Source organism: Kalmanozyma brasiliensis (genome assembly GCF_000497045.1).
Source record: "Kalmanozyma brasiliensis GHG001 unplaced genomic scaffold PSEUBRA_SCAF3, whole genome shotgun sequence".
In the NCBI taxonomy this organism is placed as follows: domain Eukaryota; kingdom Fungi; phylum Basidiomycota; class Ustilaginomycetes; order Ustilaginales; genus Kalmanozyma; species Kalmanozyma brasiliensis.
Window position 1 is genome coordinate 229,702 of NW_015961970.1, and position 12,668 is coordinate 242,369.

Consider the following 12,668-nt stretch of genomic DNA (forward strand, 5'->3'; position numbering starts at 1 on the left):
GAGAGGCAGGAGATGTCGAAAATGCTAAGATGTGCGAGTGCAATCACTAACATGATCAAAAAAATCGATCACGAATCCAAGCTGTGCTGGTGCGGCCAACTGACGCGCACGGCCACACAACAGAGCTCACTACGACAGTCTCCAACTTGGAAGGAAGGTTCGACGAGAACACCTACTTATGTTCCACATCCACGTCGATCCCATCCACTCTTGTCCATCCTTACGAACTCACCACGCTTTCGATCTACGCTGCGCATAGCACTCGGACGCATCTCGAGACATCGACGACCCGACTCTGATCCGGCAGACATCGGCTCCTGATACGAGGCCATCCACCCACGATCCCCTCTTCACAATGGCATTCGACTTTGGCGAGTCCAAACCTTCGGATCCCACCGCAGACTTCCTCGCTCGCGAGCGCGAGGCGGCTGGAGTCCTCTCTGGCGATGCCGACCTCTTTGGCTCTTCCAACGCGGCAGGCGCTGGCGCATCTGCCGACGACTTTGAACGATCCGCATCCGCTTTCCCTGCGCTAGACGACGATCTCGCTCCTGCTGCCGCGGCTCCGTCCAGCAACAACGCAGGCGCTTCGTCTGGATTCGGCTTCGACGACTTCGAGGACAGACCCGCTGCCAAGCCCGCGGCCGATGACGAAGTTGGAAAGTTCCAGCAGAACTTCCCTGAGCTGGATGACGGTCCTTCGGCCAACGGTAACGGCGCTTCGTACCACGATGATGCAGTAGGTTCTTTCGCACATGTCGATGCGATCTGCGTCCAGAGATAACCGTGTAACTTACCTTGACGACTCCCTCTTTTGTCACGTTTTTAAGGACGACCTGATGAGCGCACCTTCCGCTCCCGCCCGCGCTGCCCCCACATCCTCCGCGCCCACCGCGCAGCCCACCTACTCGTACTCCTACGAAGAGCCCACGGAGGAGCCCGAAGCTGTGCGTCAATGGCGCGAGACGCAAAAGGATGCCATTGCCAAGCGCGACGCCGAGGGCGAGCGCAAAAAGGCGGAAGCCATCTCGAAAGCCGAGCAGGACATCGACCACTTTTACGCCGAGTACAATGCCAAGAAGGAGAAGAACATTGCGGCCAACAAGGAGAACGAGGCCAAGTTCCAGGAAGAGCGAACGCGCGAGCTTGCCGAAGGCACCACGTGGGATCGCGTCACCAAGCTGGTGGATCTCAAGAATAGCCAGAGCAAGACCATCGCCAGGGCCGGCCCCGGAAGCAGCGACCTGAGCAGGATGAAGGAGGTCTACCTCAAGCTGAGGAGGGAGGGCGAGCGCGCACCTGGTGCCGCTGGGTACTGAGCGCAGCGCTTCAGGGCACGGGGAGACATGCGCTGAACCGTCCTTCTTTGTAGATTACCTCCGGTTCTTGACATTACACAGATCACTTGCTTGTATTGCCTGACAGAAAGGTCCTTGACAAACATTCACTTCAGTCTGAGCTGCACAACCTCGATGCGACTCAATCTCGGCGCTGCTCGCGGACCAAATGCCTCACCACGACACGCAAAGAAAGTTGCAAGCAGTCCTGATTGATACAACCACGTTACCCAAAAGCAGCCATTTTGTAAAAGTACATGCTAAAACCCCCCTTCGTATCGACTACAAGAAGTACTCTGGCGCTGGCCGCTTTGCCGGTACGCCATGTGCCTCCTGCGCCGCCGCATCGAACGTCTCGTACTTCTGATTCAACGCGTCGTCCAGCTTGAGGATGCTCGCCACGTTTCCGCACCTGTAGCAGTAATTCGGTGCCGACCAAACGGTCACAATGGTCTGGTCGAACATCAACTTGTATCCCTCGAGCACCAGCTGATGTGCTCTTGCGATGAGGTCGAGGTCGTTCGTATGTGCGAATTGCTGTACGATGTCGCCACCGAACAGGTACCCTGCTCCCCTCGGACTCATTCCCCACCCCGCAATATCGTCCGGATCGGACCAGAGGAGATCGCACATGGCACCATCGTGCGGCACCTCCTGCTTGCGATCGATGCTTCTGATCTGATCCAACGTCGTGATGCTCGGACTCAACCCGCCGTGGACGCAAAACACCCGACCATCCACCACAGCTCCCAACGCCAGATAGTCAAACACCTCGCAGCAGTACCTCCACACGTTGACGCTGCCGTACTTGCGCACGCACTCGTCGTAGAAGCCGTACACCTGTGTGATCTGCCGCGACTCGTGATTCCCGCGGATCAACGTTATCCGATCCGGATAGCGCACTTTCAACGCGAGAAGGAGAAGAAACGTTTCGACCGAGTAGAAGCCCCGATCGACAAAATCACCCATGAAGAGGTAGCTCGTCTCGGGACAGGGACCACCGTGTTTGAACAGCTCCATGAGGTCGAAGAATTGACCGTGGATGTCACCACAGATGGTGACGGGCGCATCGACGTGTTGGACATTGCCCTCTTCGATAAGAATCTCGCGCGCTTTGAGACAGAGCTCCTTGACTTGCGTCTCGGAGAGCGGCTGACATTTTTGGAGCTGCTCGATTTGAGCGTCGAGGTCGCTACCCATGGTGGGCTATGGAAGGGGGATGGACGGAGAGGGGCTGAAATGGGCCGCCTCGCTGTCCCGCTGCTGCTTGGTGGAGGCAGTCGACCGCCCGCTCGCTGAAAAATCAAGACGCTAAGATGCTGTGAAGAGCGTGATTAGGAGCGCGGCGATGTCCGTGACAGTGCAGAAGGCTGCCTGCGTGCGCGAAAAGGCGGACTGGATGCAGACGATGAAGCTCAGTCGCTTATATCGTCACTTAGCGCGTGACTGGAATGTGGGCTGCGGCGGTATGTACAGACAGTCTATGCGTGACCCCGCTGAAAGAGGCGTGTCGGAAACGATTCGATGCTGAGTCGCGGAAGAAGTCCCGATGCTGCGCGCTGGTTGCTGAGGACGAGGCGGAAAGACGTGTCGGGTCGATCCGATGGTATGCGGATGGAGTGCGGGTGAGCTGCAACGATACTGCTGCTGATGCGAAGACAATGCAGGCTACTTGTACGCTTGTGGATGATGAAGATGGCGGCTGCAAACGCTGCCTTTTGGGTACGCCGACGAAGAGATGGTAGTGGTCGTTCGACCAGGTTGCGATCGACGTCGGTGTAGATACGCATCAGCTGCACGTCGAGTAGATTGCGGGCTGCGAGGCGTGTCTGGAGAATCACGAATTTTGAGAATTTTTATCGAATTCTGGACTCCACAACTTCAGTCAGAAGGACGGCGCTGTGGCGCTTCGGATCAAATTGGCTGGCTTCGTGACTGGACCCTGAGCGAAAGCTTGATTCGCTCACACGCCATGCGGACCGGCAAGGTGAGAGAAAGGAGAAAGGCGGGGATGCCGAAGCTGAAGGCCCTCATAGCTCGGATCGTCGCCAGGTTCTCCATTGATCAACACCCCATGACTAATGATCAGGACATGCACATAGAGAGCGCCGCTTGAGATGGACACGGTCACACGCTGATCCGTCGTGCTGTCCAGGCTGATCCGATGGTAAAGCGCGAGGCTTCGTGATGCCTTCGCCTACCTGCAGCGGCTCCTCCGAACAAGGTGTCCACACGCCTGCAGAGATTGTCGCTGCAGGCATGGGGCGAATGTCGGAAGGCTCGTCGAGATGACCTGCTCTGATCTCTCGCATCAAAAGCGGGCGGAAACAGCCGCTGCTGGTCACTGCATTACCGGACCCTGACTGCTCCAGCTCAATGGAGAGACCGTCGGCACTTTGCCGTGTGAGCAAAAGGCATCTCGGGGAATTGCACGGTCTGCAATCACTTTTTCGTTATGCCCAGGCGAGGCTCAAGTCGGAATGACTCCGAATTTAAGCAGGCAGCAGCGCCTGAGTAAAATCTTACGAAACAGGGAGAGACCCGGCCTTTCCGCACGGTCACCTACCAAGCTTCTTCTCAGCTACATTTCATCGTCTTCCTCAACCACCACATCTAGAGCCCTTTCGGCAAGCGTCTCTTTCTCTCTTCCCTACACAACACATTTGCCTCCTCTTTGTCGCTCATCGCCGCTCAACCATCTCCACAAAATGCTCAGCGCGACACCAAGAGCTCGCGCCGCAGGGCGCACTGTCGCCAAGCTGCTCCGATCAGCCGAGGCAACCTCCCTTCGGCCGGCACAGTCAGCATTCTCACGCTCCATCGGCACCTCCTCCTCTGCTCTTCGCTCGTCTAACGCCGCACCTGCTCGACTCTCGCTTCCACGGCTCGGAGGTCTCTCGACTCGCCGCGGCCTGGCCACCGTCGCTCGTGACGATCAATTCGCCAACATCACTGCGGCCGACGTCGAGGCATTCGCCAAGATCCTCACCTCCCCATCGCAGATTCTCACAACAATCAAGCCTGACTCGGGCTCTTCCGCCTCGTATCAGGCCGTCGACCCCAGCGAGCTCGACACCTTCAACAATGACTGGATGAACAAGTACCACGGCAAGTCGCAGCTCGTGCTCAAGCCAAAGACCACGCAGGAGGTCTCAGAGGTGATGAAGTACTGCCACAGCAAGAATATCGCCGTCGTACCGCAGGGCGGAAACACAGGTCTCGTCGGAGGTGGTGTGCCCGTCTTTGACGAGGTCATCATCCAGCTCGGCGGACTCAACCAGATTCGATCGTTCGACGAGGTGGCCGGCACTCTTGTCTGCGATGCCGGCTGCATCCTCGAGAGCCTCGACAACCACATCGGCGAAAAGGGCTACATGATGCCGCTCGATCTCGGTGCCAAGGGCTCCTGCCACATTGGAGGAAATGTCGCGACTAACGCAGGCGGGCTTCGTTTCCTGCGCTACGGCAGCTTGCACGGAAACGTCCTTGGTCTCGAAGTCGTGCTTCCCGATGGCACCATCATGGACAACCTCTCGACGCTTCGCAAGGATAACACCGGCTTCGACCTCAAGCAACTCTTCATTGGCTCCGAAGGCACCATCGGCCTCATCACCGGTGTGTCCATCGTCACTCCTCGCCGTCCCTCGGCAATGAACGTTGCCGTCTTTGCGCTCGACTCATACGAAGCAGTGCAAACTGTCTTTGGCCAAGTCAAGAAGCACTGTGGCGAGATCCTGTCAGCTTTCGAGTTCTTTGACCAAACCTCGTTCGACGTCGTCCAGAAGCACGCCACCGCACATGTCCGCGACCCCTTCGAGGCGCGTCACCCGTTCTACGTGCTCATCGAGACGAGCGGCTCCAACAAGGACCACGATGACGAGAAGCTCCAGGTGCTGCTCGAACACCTCATGGAAGAAGGCATGATTGAGGACGGCGTACTGGCCCAGGACGAGACGCAGCTGCAGGGTCTCTGGGCTTTGAGGGAAAGCATTCCCGAGGCGGCGGGCAAGATGGGCAAAGTGTTCAAGTACGACCTCTCGATGCCGATCAACAAGATGTACGAGCTGGTGCTCGACATGCGCAAGCGCTTTGACGAGCACGGTGTCCACGGCGACGGCAAGGATGTCGGCGCCGTCTGCGGCTATGGGCACATTGGAGATGGAAATTTGCACATCAACATCGTAGCCAAGTCGTACGACGAGAAGATCGAGAAGATCATCGAGCCGTATATTTACGAGTGGACGAGCAAGGTCAAGGGCTCGGTCAGCGCAGAGCACGGATTGGGCTTGATGAAGGCCACCAAGATCGGATACTCAAAGACGCCCGAGAGCGTCGAGTACATGAAGAAGATCAAACACCTCTTCGATCCAAAGGGCATCTTGAACCCGTACAAGTACATTCAGGTGTAGAATACTATGCCATGTCATACAGCCACTGCCAGATACACCTTCGCTTTGTCGTGTTTGCTTTGTGTTGAGTGAAGAAGAGTCATCGAGGACAAGGTGATGTGGATTCGGAAGTCGGGCCGCTTTTTTTGGAAGCTTTGCTCCACACGCACGCTCCCTTTGACATTTCGACTGAGCAGCAAGAAGATTACCACACCCTCATCCTTTCACCGTCATCATCATCTGCCGTGGTGACCACAAAACTCATTTTCGCCGCGGCTTCTTCTCTTCACACCAGACACTCTCTCGCAATGTCGACGTGGGTCTCACCGTCCATGTCACGGTTCAACCGGCACCCGTCTTCTCCGGACACCGCAAGGGAGTCGGCCACCTCGACGCAATACGAGCCCGTGCAGCTCGGCTCCTCCTCCGTGCTCAAACCTCTCACACCACCGAACGTCTCCAATCTCACTCCCTCAACGTGTCTCGCGATCGGTGAATTCAAAGACCTCCTTCGCCAGTATCGTCAGCTGGATGACGGGATCACCACGCGCCTCAATCGCTCCTTCGCCCGTTCTCGCGCGCTGGGCCAGTCCTCCTCGCCCACCCTCCTCTCCAGCGCCTCCAGCACATCGGCGAGCTCCTCGGACCTAGGCACGTCCACCTATGCGACGCCGGCACCTGGAGCATGTGCCGCTTTCTGGCGCGAACTCGTCGACGTATGGATCGGTCGTGAGGAGGCGGTTCGCTTCTGCATCGCCGTTGCTGACGCCACCTCCCGACCCAACCTCCCACCAGCATCAGCGAGCAACTCAGATAGAGTCCTGGACGCCGACTATCGACCAGCAACGAGGAGTGAAGGAGGAGAGAGGTGGAGCAGAGCAGAGAACAGCGCAGAGACCCTAGCCAGGCAGCTGCATAACGAGCTGAAGATTGAAAGTATTATCAGGGCCAGGAGTTTGGATGCGTTCAAGTCGAGGTGTCGGTTTTTCACACCGAGTCCACCAGCGGGTCCAGATGGGGACAGGGAGAGAGCAATGTGGGCGGGGAGACCGACGCCAGCTGCCGAGGCGAGTGCTCAGGGCGCCGTGAGGCCATGATACGGGTGTAAGAGCATACAAGGAAATCCACACACACACTTCTCACACAAGGGTCGTTGACAGTGCGACGACGAATCGTTGCGATGGAATGAAGTGAGAAAGATCACGCGGAAACGACGCCCTGCTGCATCGTAAGCCCGTCTTTGCGACATGATGGACATCCCTTCTTGCCGACGAGCGTCGAGCGCAGTCTCGCTTCGTACTTGAGCCGTGCTTGAAACTGCTGCGTCGCATCTTGGGCGCGCTGCAGCGGCCCGTAGCTCGACAGCTCGATCAGAGACGCTTGGGCGATCTGCTTCGCCTCGCCTGTCTTTCCTGCTTCCTCCTCGAGCTCGGTCTGCTGATGCGCGACCCTGCCCCATCTTGCCTTGATGCTGGGCGTGCTAGCAAACGCCTGCGTAGACGTACATTTGACCTCCGTCGACGTCTTTCCGTCCCCTTTGACGACCGGCACGTTTGCCGGTGGCAGCAGGCACGTCAGATGGTGTACGTGTCCACACAGGTAAACCACCACCTTTGGCTGTCTTGCTGTTGTCCACGTATCCCCTCCCTTGCCGGTCTTGCTCGCAACCAACGCCGCGCCGCAGCTCGCGCACACCGACTCGTCATCCACATAGCTCGCGTACGACTGGCTTCTCTGGAGCTCGTCCGAAAGCACCTTCGTATCGTGGCTCAAAATCGCCTCGCACCCCTCCAGCAGGCTGATCTGCAATGTAAAATCCGAAAGGATCTTGATCAGCGCCGCCTTCAATCCTGGAATCTCCAGTCCGTTCTTGATCCTCCTGATCAGCCGAATCGGATCGATCTCCGCCCCAACATTCTCCAGCAGCCCACGGATAAAGGCGGGCCTCGACTCGGAGTAGCCCAGCAGATCCTCCCACAGATCGTCGTCGTTCTGCTCTTTCGCAAAATCGATCGCCCGCTCGACATCGCCCAGACGCTCGATGATGAGCGACAGCGCACGTTTGTTATCCCCCACCCGACCCAGGAGGAAGACCATCGCGGGTACATAGTCGTGCAGCTCGCAGACCGAAAAGGCGCGCTCGAAGCTGTAGAACGACGACATGGCGCGCAGGTACGACATCAACCGAGCCGGTTCGTACTCGGCGTAAAGCTTGACTTGGAGGTCGGCGAACGAGGTGACCTGCTGATGGTCCCGGTCGAAGAGCGCATCGAGGTACATGTAGAGGTAGCGCGGGTGCGATTCGAGTTGGGCGATGACGCGGCCGATTGGGATCGAGTACGTGTGGTCGACGAGGAGGTCGATCGCCGCACCGTGCTTCGACCCTGGCACTGTCCGACGCGATTTGAGGTCCTCTTCGAATTCGATGAGGAGAAGCGCTTGGTCTTGGACGGCAGTGAACAGGTTGTTTTCGCGAATGAGGTCGAAGACGTTGGCCCGACGGAGACGGAGGAAGTACTGCAGGGCTTTGCCGGGTTGACGATTGCGGATGTAGATCTCGGCAAGACACTCCATCAACAGCTTTTCTGTCCCTGCCTCCTTTCTGCCCGCTCCGGACTTCAACCGGTCCTCCACCGCCAACACTACGGCGGGCGTCGAGTAGATCTCGGACGGCCATTCTTTGATCGTCTCGAGCAGCTTCTCCAGATCGTGCTGCAGGAAGTGCGCGAGGATCATATCGTAGATCATCTCACTCAGCGTTGGGTCTGAGGTAGGAATGAACGGAATGGCGAGACCAAGCTTGCCCCTCTCGACAAAGAGGAAGATCCAGTCTTCCCACGCGGACACGTTGCGACCGAGAATCTTGCTCGCCACTCTGGCCGCCTCCGAGTATCGATCTTCTTCGACGAGCCAGTTGAGGTACTTTCGGCCGATCTCTTCGGCATCGAATCCGTTTTGGAGGGCGGTTGTGCGGCCCATGCCTTCAATCTTGACGAGCGCCTCTTGGAATCGTTGTCGCTCCAGCAGCCATTCGACGTGATCCTTCTCGTCGCGTGGCTTGGACACGACAATGTCTCTGGGGCTGACGACGTAGAATTGCGAAGCCTCGGTGGACTCTTGTCGCACCTTGCGCCCGGCGAGCAGAGCAGCTGAGTAGGCGTGCGCTTCGATCGACGGCACGAGGAGATAGTCGTTGCACTGGAAGCGCGAGTAATCGTTGAGACTGAGCACGTCTGAGCTCAGCTCTTCTCCTGCACGGCTAATGATTCTCAGCTCTGGCCGTAATGCCTCGCGGCGCTTGAAGGCGCGATGGACTGAGCCGCTCTCGTCGTGCTCGTCGTCGTCATCATCCGATTCCTCTGGATCCTCGGTGACGTAGGCAAGTACGAGGTAGTCCAGGCCATACGGAGCGATGCCCGCGATCATACAGTCGAGTTGAAAGATCGCGCTGATCTCGATGTAGTACTGCGGATGGCCCGCGCCCGCGCCTGGTACACCGACCTTGCTGAGCGCTGACGATGCATTCTGCGTCGAGTTTGATCCGATGCTCGCCCCCGACGAAGCCGTCGCGCCTCCCGCCGCCTTTTGCTTGATCTTGGCCACCTTGATGTGATCTGCCCAGGCAATGAGCAGGGTTCGGTCGTCCTGCCAGTACAGCGTGCACCGGTGCAAGTCTCCGCGGACGTCCTTGCTGGGCGCGCTGATGAAGCTGATCCTCTGCTTGGCATCTGTATCGTAGACGCGGATACCTTTGTCACTCGCCCATGCGATCATATTGCCTCTCCACCGTGTCGTCCAGATCGGACCCTCGCCTGAATGCAGCACCGACTCTTTGTGACCGAACCAATTCTTCTCCCTATGCGTCAACGATCCTGCCATACCGCCACAGACGAATGCACGAGAAGACTTGCGACCGAAGTTGGGCTCGAGCGAGATGCACCGCATCGGTCGCTTGAAGTCAAAGACGTACTGCTCGGCTGTGGCAAGGGCCGAGATGGAGACGAGACCGTCCATGGAGGCGGCGGCGACAAAGTCGGACGTGTTATCGATGACGAGGTCGAGGATGGAAGCGGTGTGGAGCCGAAAGCCTTTGACGAGGTTGCCATCGATGTCGAGGATGTAGATCATACCGGCATGGGTGCCGAGCGCCATAAAGCGAGGTGAGAGGGCAAAGGCGGAGGCAGTGTCGCGTTTGAGCACGTCGCTGACCCCGCCCCTGACGCGCGAGTATTTGAGGGACGGCTCCACATCTTCATCCTCTTCGTCTGATGACCCCTTGTCCTCTTCGTCGCTGACCTGATCTGTATGCGCATCTGCTGCACCCTCGTCTTGGGTCACGCTGGCCGCCTGATCCTTGACAGATCCTATTGTGATGTCGGATGTCTCTGGATCTTTCGTTGGCGATGGTCGCTTGTCTTCCGTCCTTGCTTCGGCATGCTCATGTGCGTGCTGATCGATGTCATCTACAGCTGCGCTTGGTTCACCCTCGGGCATCTCACCTTCGAGCAGAATCGTCATCCTATTCTTCGACTCCGCGTCTAAGCGGGAGTCTCGACTGGATCCGCCTCTCGGTAGGGAAGGTCGCTTGCGTCTTGGCACAGGGGAAGTTGGCAGCGACTCCAACGAGCTGGTGCTCGCTTGGCCGACCGAAGAGCTGCTCTCTGTTCTCTGTAGGGAGTCGGGCCTGTGCCTGCGAGTACGTTTTCTCGGCGTTGCTGGTGCGGATGATGCGGCCGCTGCTAGAATCTCGGCCGCCAAAGAGGGCTCCTCACCTTTGTCCTTCGATCCTGTGTCTGAAGGTTCCGCTTGCTTGTCTGTCTCGGGCTCTTCTGATGGGGCATAGTCCATCTCGAGATTGCCTGCTTCTTCGTCGTCGTCGTCTGCCATCGTAACCGGCTGAGTCTGATCGTCCGACACGGCCGAATTAGACGCTTGCGCATCGTTTTCGCGGGCATCTTCCTTGGTCTCGTCGTCGTCGTCGTGCTGCGCCGAGATGTTGGATCGCTGTGAAGTTGCTGTTCGCAGACCAGGCCTGTCCCGCCGTCCGAACCCACGTGTTGCAAATGTTGGAAAGTGAAGGTCAGCAGCTTGCCTCTGACGGATCTCTTCCGCCAGCTTGACGGTCTCCTCAGGTGACGACATCGTTGCAGCGGCGATTGGCACCCTGGACCAGCCTGGTTGTCGGCGCTAGAGAGAGCGATTCTGTTATGACCTCGTCATGCCGGTCGGGGAGAACGTCGAAAGGTGGCAATGATCTGCTCCAGTGCGCCTCCAGTGGTGTGGCTGAAGGCTGAATAGGATGCCAGTATTGAGATGTGGTTGGCTAAGAAGCGTCTGTGCCAGCATCACGAACCCTGAAAGCGTGATTCAAGAGGTGGTGGAGGTGTGAGGGGCATCCGTGCATACGAGTAATGTGTAAAGACAATATTGTGCTTTTATATATACAATAAACGGCCGCTCTTCCATGAACGGGCAAGATGGCCGAGTGGTCTAAGGCGTAGCATTAAGGAAGATATTCTGACTGTTCAGGAAAACCTGCTATCTTCGGGCGTGGGTTCGAATCCCACTCTTGTCACCATTCTTTTTTTGCAGTTCTTTACAGCATCTTCGACATGGCGGAAGGCTCTTTGCCGGCCAGCGAAAGAAGGGCTCTGGCCGAGACACCTTTTGCTATGTTGAACTCAGACGAAAAAGGTTGCGGAACGGCGGTGAAGTGCGGAAGAGTGCATGAAGCTGAAGTTCGGTGGTTGCCTCGTTCTGAGCCACAACAATGTACACAAGCCTGCTCGAGAGCCAGACGGGCCGTAGTCACACAGATCAGCGTTTCGATCTGTGGAGTCCTGTGTATGTTTCACGAAATAGATTGCAGATTGTTCGACGCAGACTGCAAAGCGGCTCTACAAGACAGTGAAGTTCTTGGGTGTGTAGCGCTTGGTGTTGTAAACCGACTTGCCGGCCTCCCATCCGGGAACATCCTTCATGATCTCCTTCTCTCGTGCAACCTGGGCCTCGTTTCGTCGATACTCGTCTCGATCCGATTCGGCCATGAGCACGGGGATGAGGTGGATTCGCGACCATGCACGCTCCCTCTTGAGCTCTCTGTGGAATGACAACGATCGCATAGAGGATAGTGGTGGAAGTCAGCACTCTGACCTGACTCTCGACTGCAATTGTGCAGCCTGCTCCGGTTGAGAATGCATGCTTACCTTTGTTCGAGGTTACCGAGGCCGACCTTGTAGAAGCCGTATGCGCAGATCGCAATGACACTGCCAAAGATGGTGAGACCCGAAAGGTTCTTGCCTGGCAAGTTGCGCTTGTATCGGATGGGCTGGTAGCCTCCAGAAGGAGGAAGATCCCTGTGGAAGAGAGGAAGAGTAGACGACGATACGCGTATACGGTGGTCAGAACCAGTCTGTTGCAGCTACCTAGCGATCCTGGAAGAGCCAAAGGGGCCTCCCTCCGGGACGTCGAGCTGATACTCACTGTCGGAAGGGGACTGATGCGAGCAATTGAATAGGACGAGCGGAGTCGGATTGAACGAAAGCGGTCGGACAATTTGTTTTCGAGTGAGTATTGCGTCGATGGGATACAGTTGGCGTCGACGGTGTAGCAAGGGTTGAGGAAGCGACGAGATACGAGGGCATTATGATCAAGATAGAGAAGTCAGTCAGTCTGTTTCACCTAGCAATTGCTGCTGCTGACTGCTGGCGATCAGCCTGCGATTGCGGTGCAACAGCCGGTGTAATGTACGTACCTGCACCACTCATGTTGTCTGTGGTGTATGTGGTGACGTTGATCGAGGTGATGGAAGCAAGAGCAGTCAAGACCATCATCAATTCGAGATCGTGGACCGCGCTGCCATGCCAGATTCTCGACCAATTCCGTCTCAGTCGGAACCGACGCGCACAGATCGGGAGATCCAACACCTCCACCGGACAATTTT

At 57.2% G+C, this 12,668-nt stretch overlaps 6 protein-coding genes and 1 non-coding gene across 7 annotated transcripts; 4 read left to right on the top strand and 3 right to left on the bottom strand.

The window, feature by feature from the left end:
• Positions 1-355: 355 nt before the first annotated feature.
• Positions 356-1,319, top strand: PSEUBRA_003968 (Clathrin light chain; the record flags this gene model as incomplete). The annotated part of the gene is made up of 2 exons (XM_016437545.1): positions 356-739; positions 831-1,319. The coding sequence occupies 2 exons, from the start codon at positions 356-358 to the stop codon at positions 1,317-1,319; spliced, it is 873 nt and encodes a 290-aa protein (XP_016291096.1).
• A 300-nt stretch (positions 1,320-1,619) lies between these two features.
• On the bottom strand, positions 1,620-2,537 carry PSEUBRA_003969 (Phosphoesterase domain protein; the record flags this gene model as incomplete). Its single annotated transcript, XM_016437562.1, has 1 exon — positions 1,620-2,537. The coding sequence occupies one exon, from the start codon at positions 2,535-2,537 to the stop codon at positions 1,620-1,622; it is 918 nt and encodes a 305-aa protein (XP_016291097.1).
• A 1,508-nt stretch (positions 2,538-4,045) lies between these two features.
• PSEUBRA_003970 (FAD linked oxidase, N-terminal) lies at positions 4,046-5,746 on the top strand (the record flags this gene model as incomplete). Its single annotated transcript, XM_016437550.1, has 1 exon — positions 4,046-5,746. The coding sequence occupies one exon, from the start codon at positions 4,046-4,048 to the stop codon at positions 5,744-5,746; it is 1,701 nt and encodes a 566-aa protein (XP_016291098.1).
• Positions 5,747-6,033: 287 nt separating this feature from the next.
• PSEUBRA_003971 (Caffeine-induced death protein 2) lies at positions 6,034-6,822 on the top strand (the record flags this gene model as incomplete). Its single annotated transcript, XM_059465183.1, has 1 exon — positions 6,034-6,822. The coding sequence occupies one exon, from the start codon at positions 6,034-6,036 to the stop codon at positions 6,820-6,822; it is 789 nt and encodes a 262-aa protein (XP_059321468.1).
• Positions 6,823-6,925: 103 nt separating this feature from the next.
• On the bottom strand, positions 6,926-10,867 carry PSEUBRA_003972 (Clathrin, heavy chain/VPS, 7-fold repeat; the record flags this gene model as incomplete). The annotated part of the gene is made up of 1 exon (XM_059465184.1): positions 6,926-10,867. The coding sequence occupies one exon, from the start codon at positions 10,865-10,867 to the stop codon at positions 6,926-6,928; it is 3,942 nt and encodes a 1,313-aa protein (XP_059320498.1).
• A 329-nt stretch (positions 10,868-11,196) lies between these two features.
• Positions 11,197-11,300, top strand: PSEUBRA_006505. Its single transcript has 2 exons — positions 11,197-11,234; positions 11,261-11,300. It is a non-coding gene; the product is annotated as a tRNA-Leu (tRNA).
• Positions 11,301-11,622: 322 nt separating this feature from the next.
• On the bottom strand, positions 11,623-12,492 carry PSEUBRA_003973 (GRIM-19; the record flags this gene model as incomplete). The annotated part of the gene is made up of 4 exons (XM_059465185.1): positions 11,623-11,824; positions 11,932-12,081; positions 12,209-12,221; positions 12,480-12,492. 4 exons carry the CDS (start codon positions 12,490-12,492, stop codon positions 11,623-11,625), a joined length of 378 nt encoding a protein of 125 aa, XP_059320499.1.
• Between the last annotated feature and the right edge of the window lie 176 nt (positions 12,493-12,668).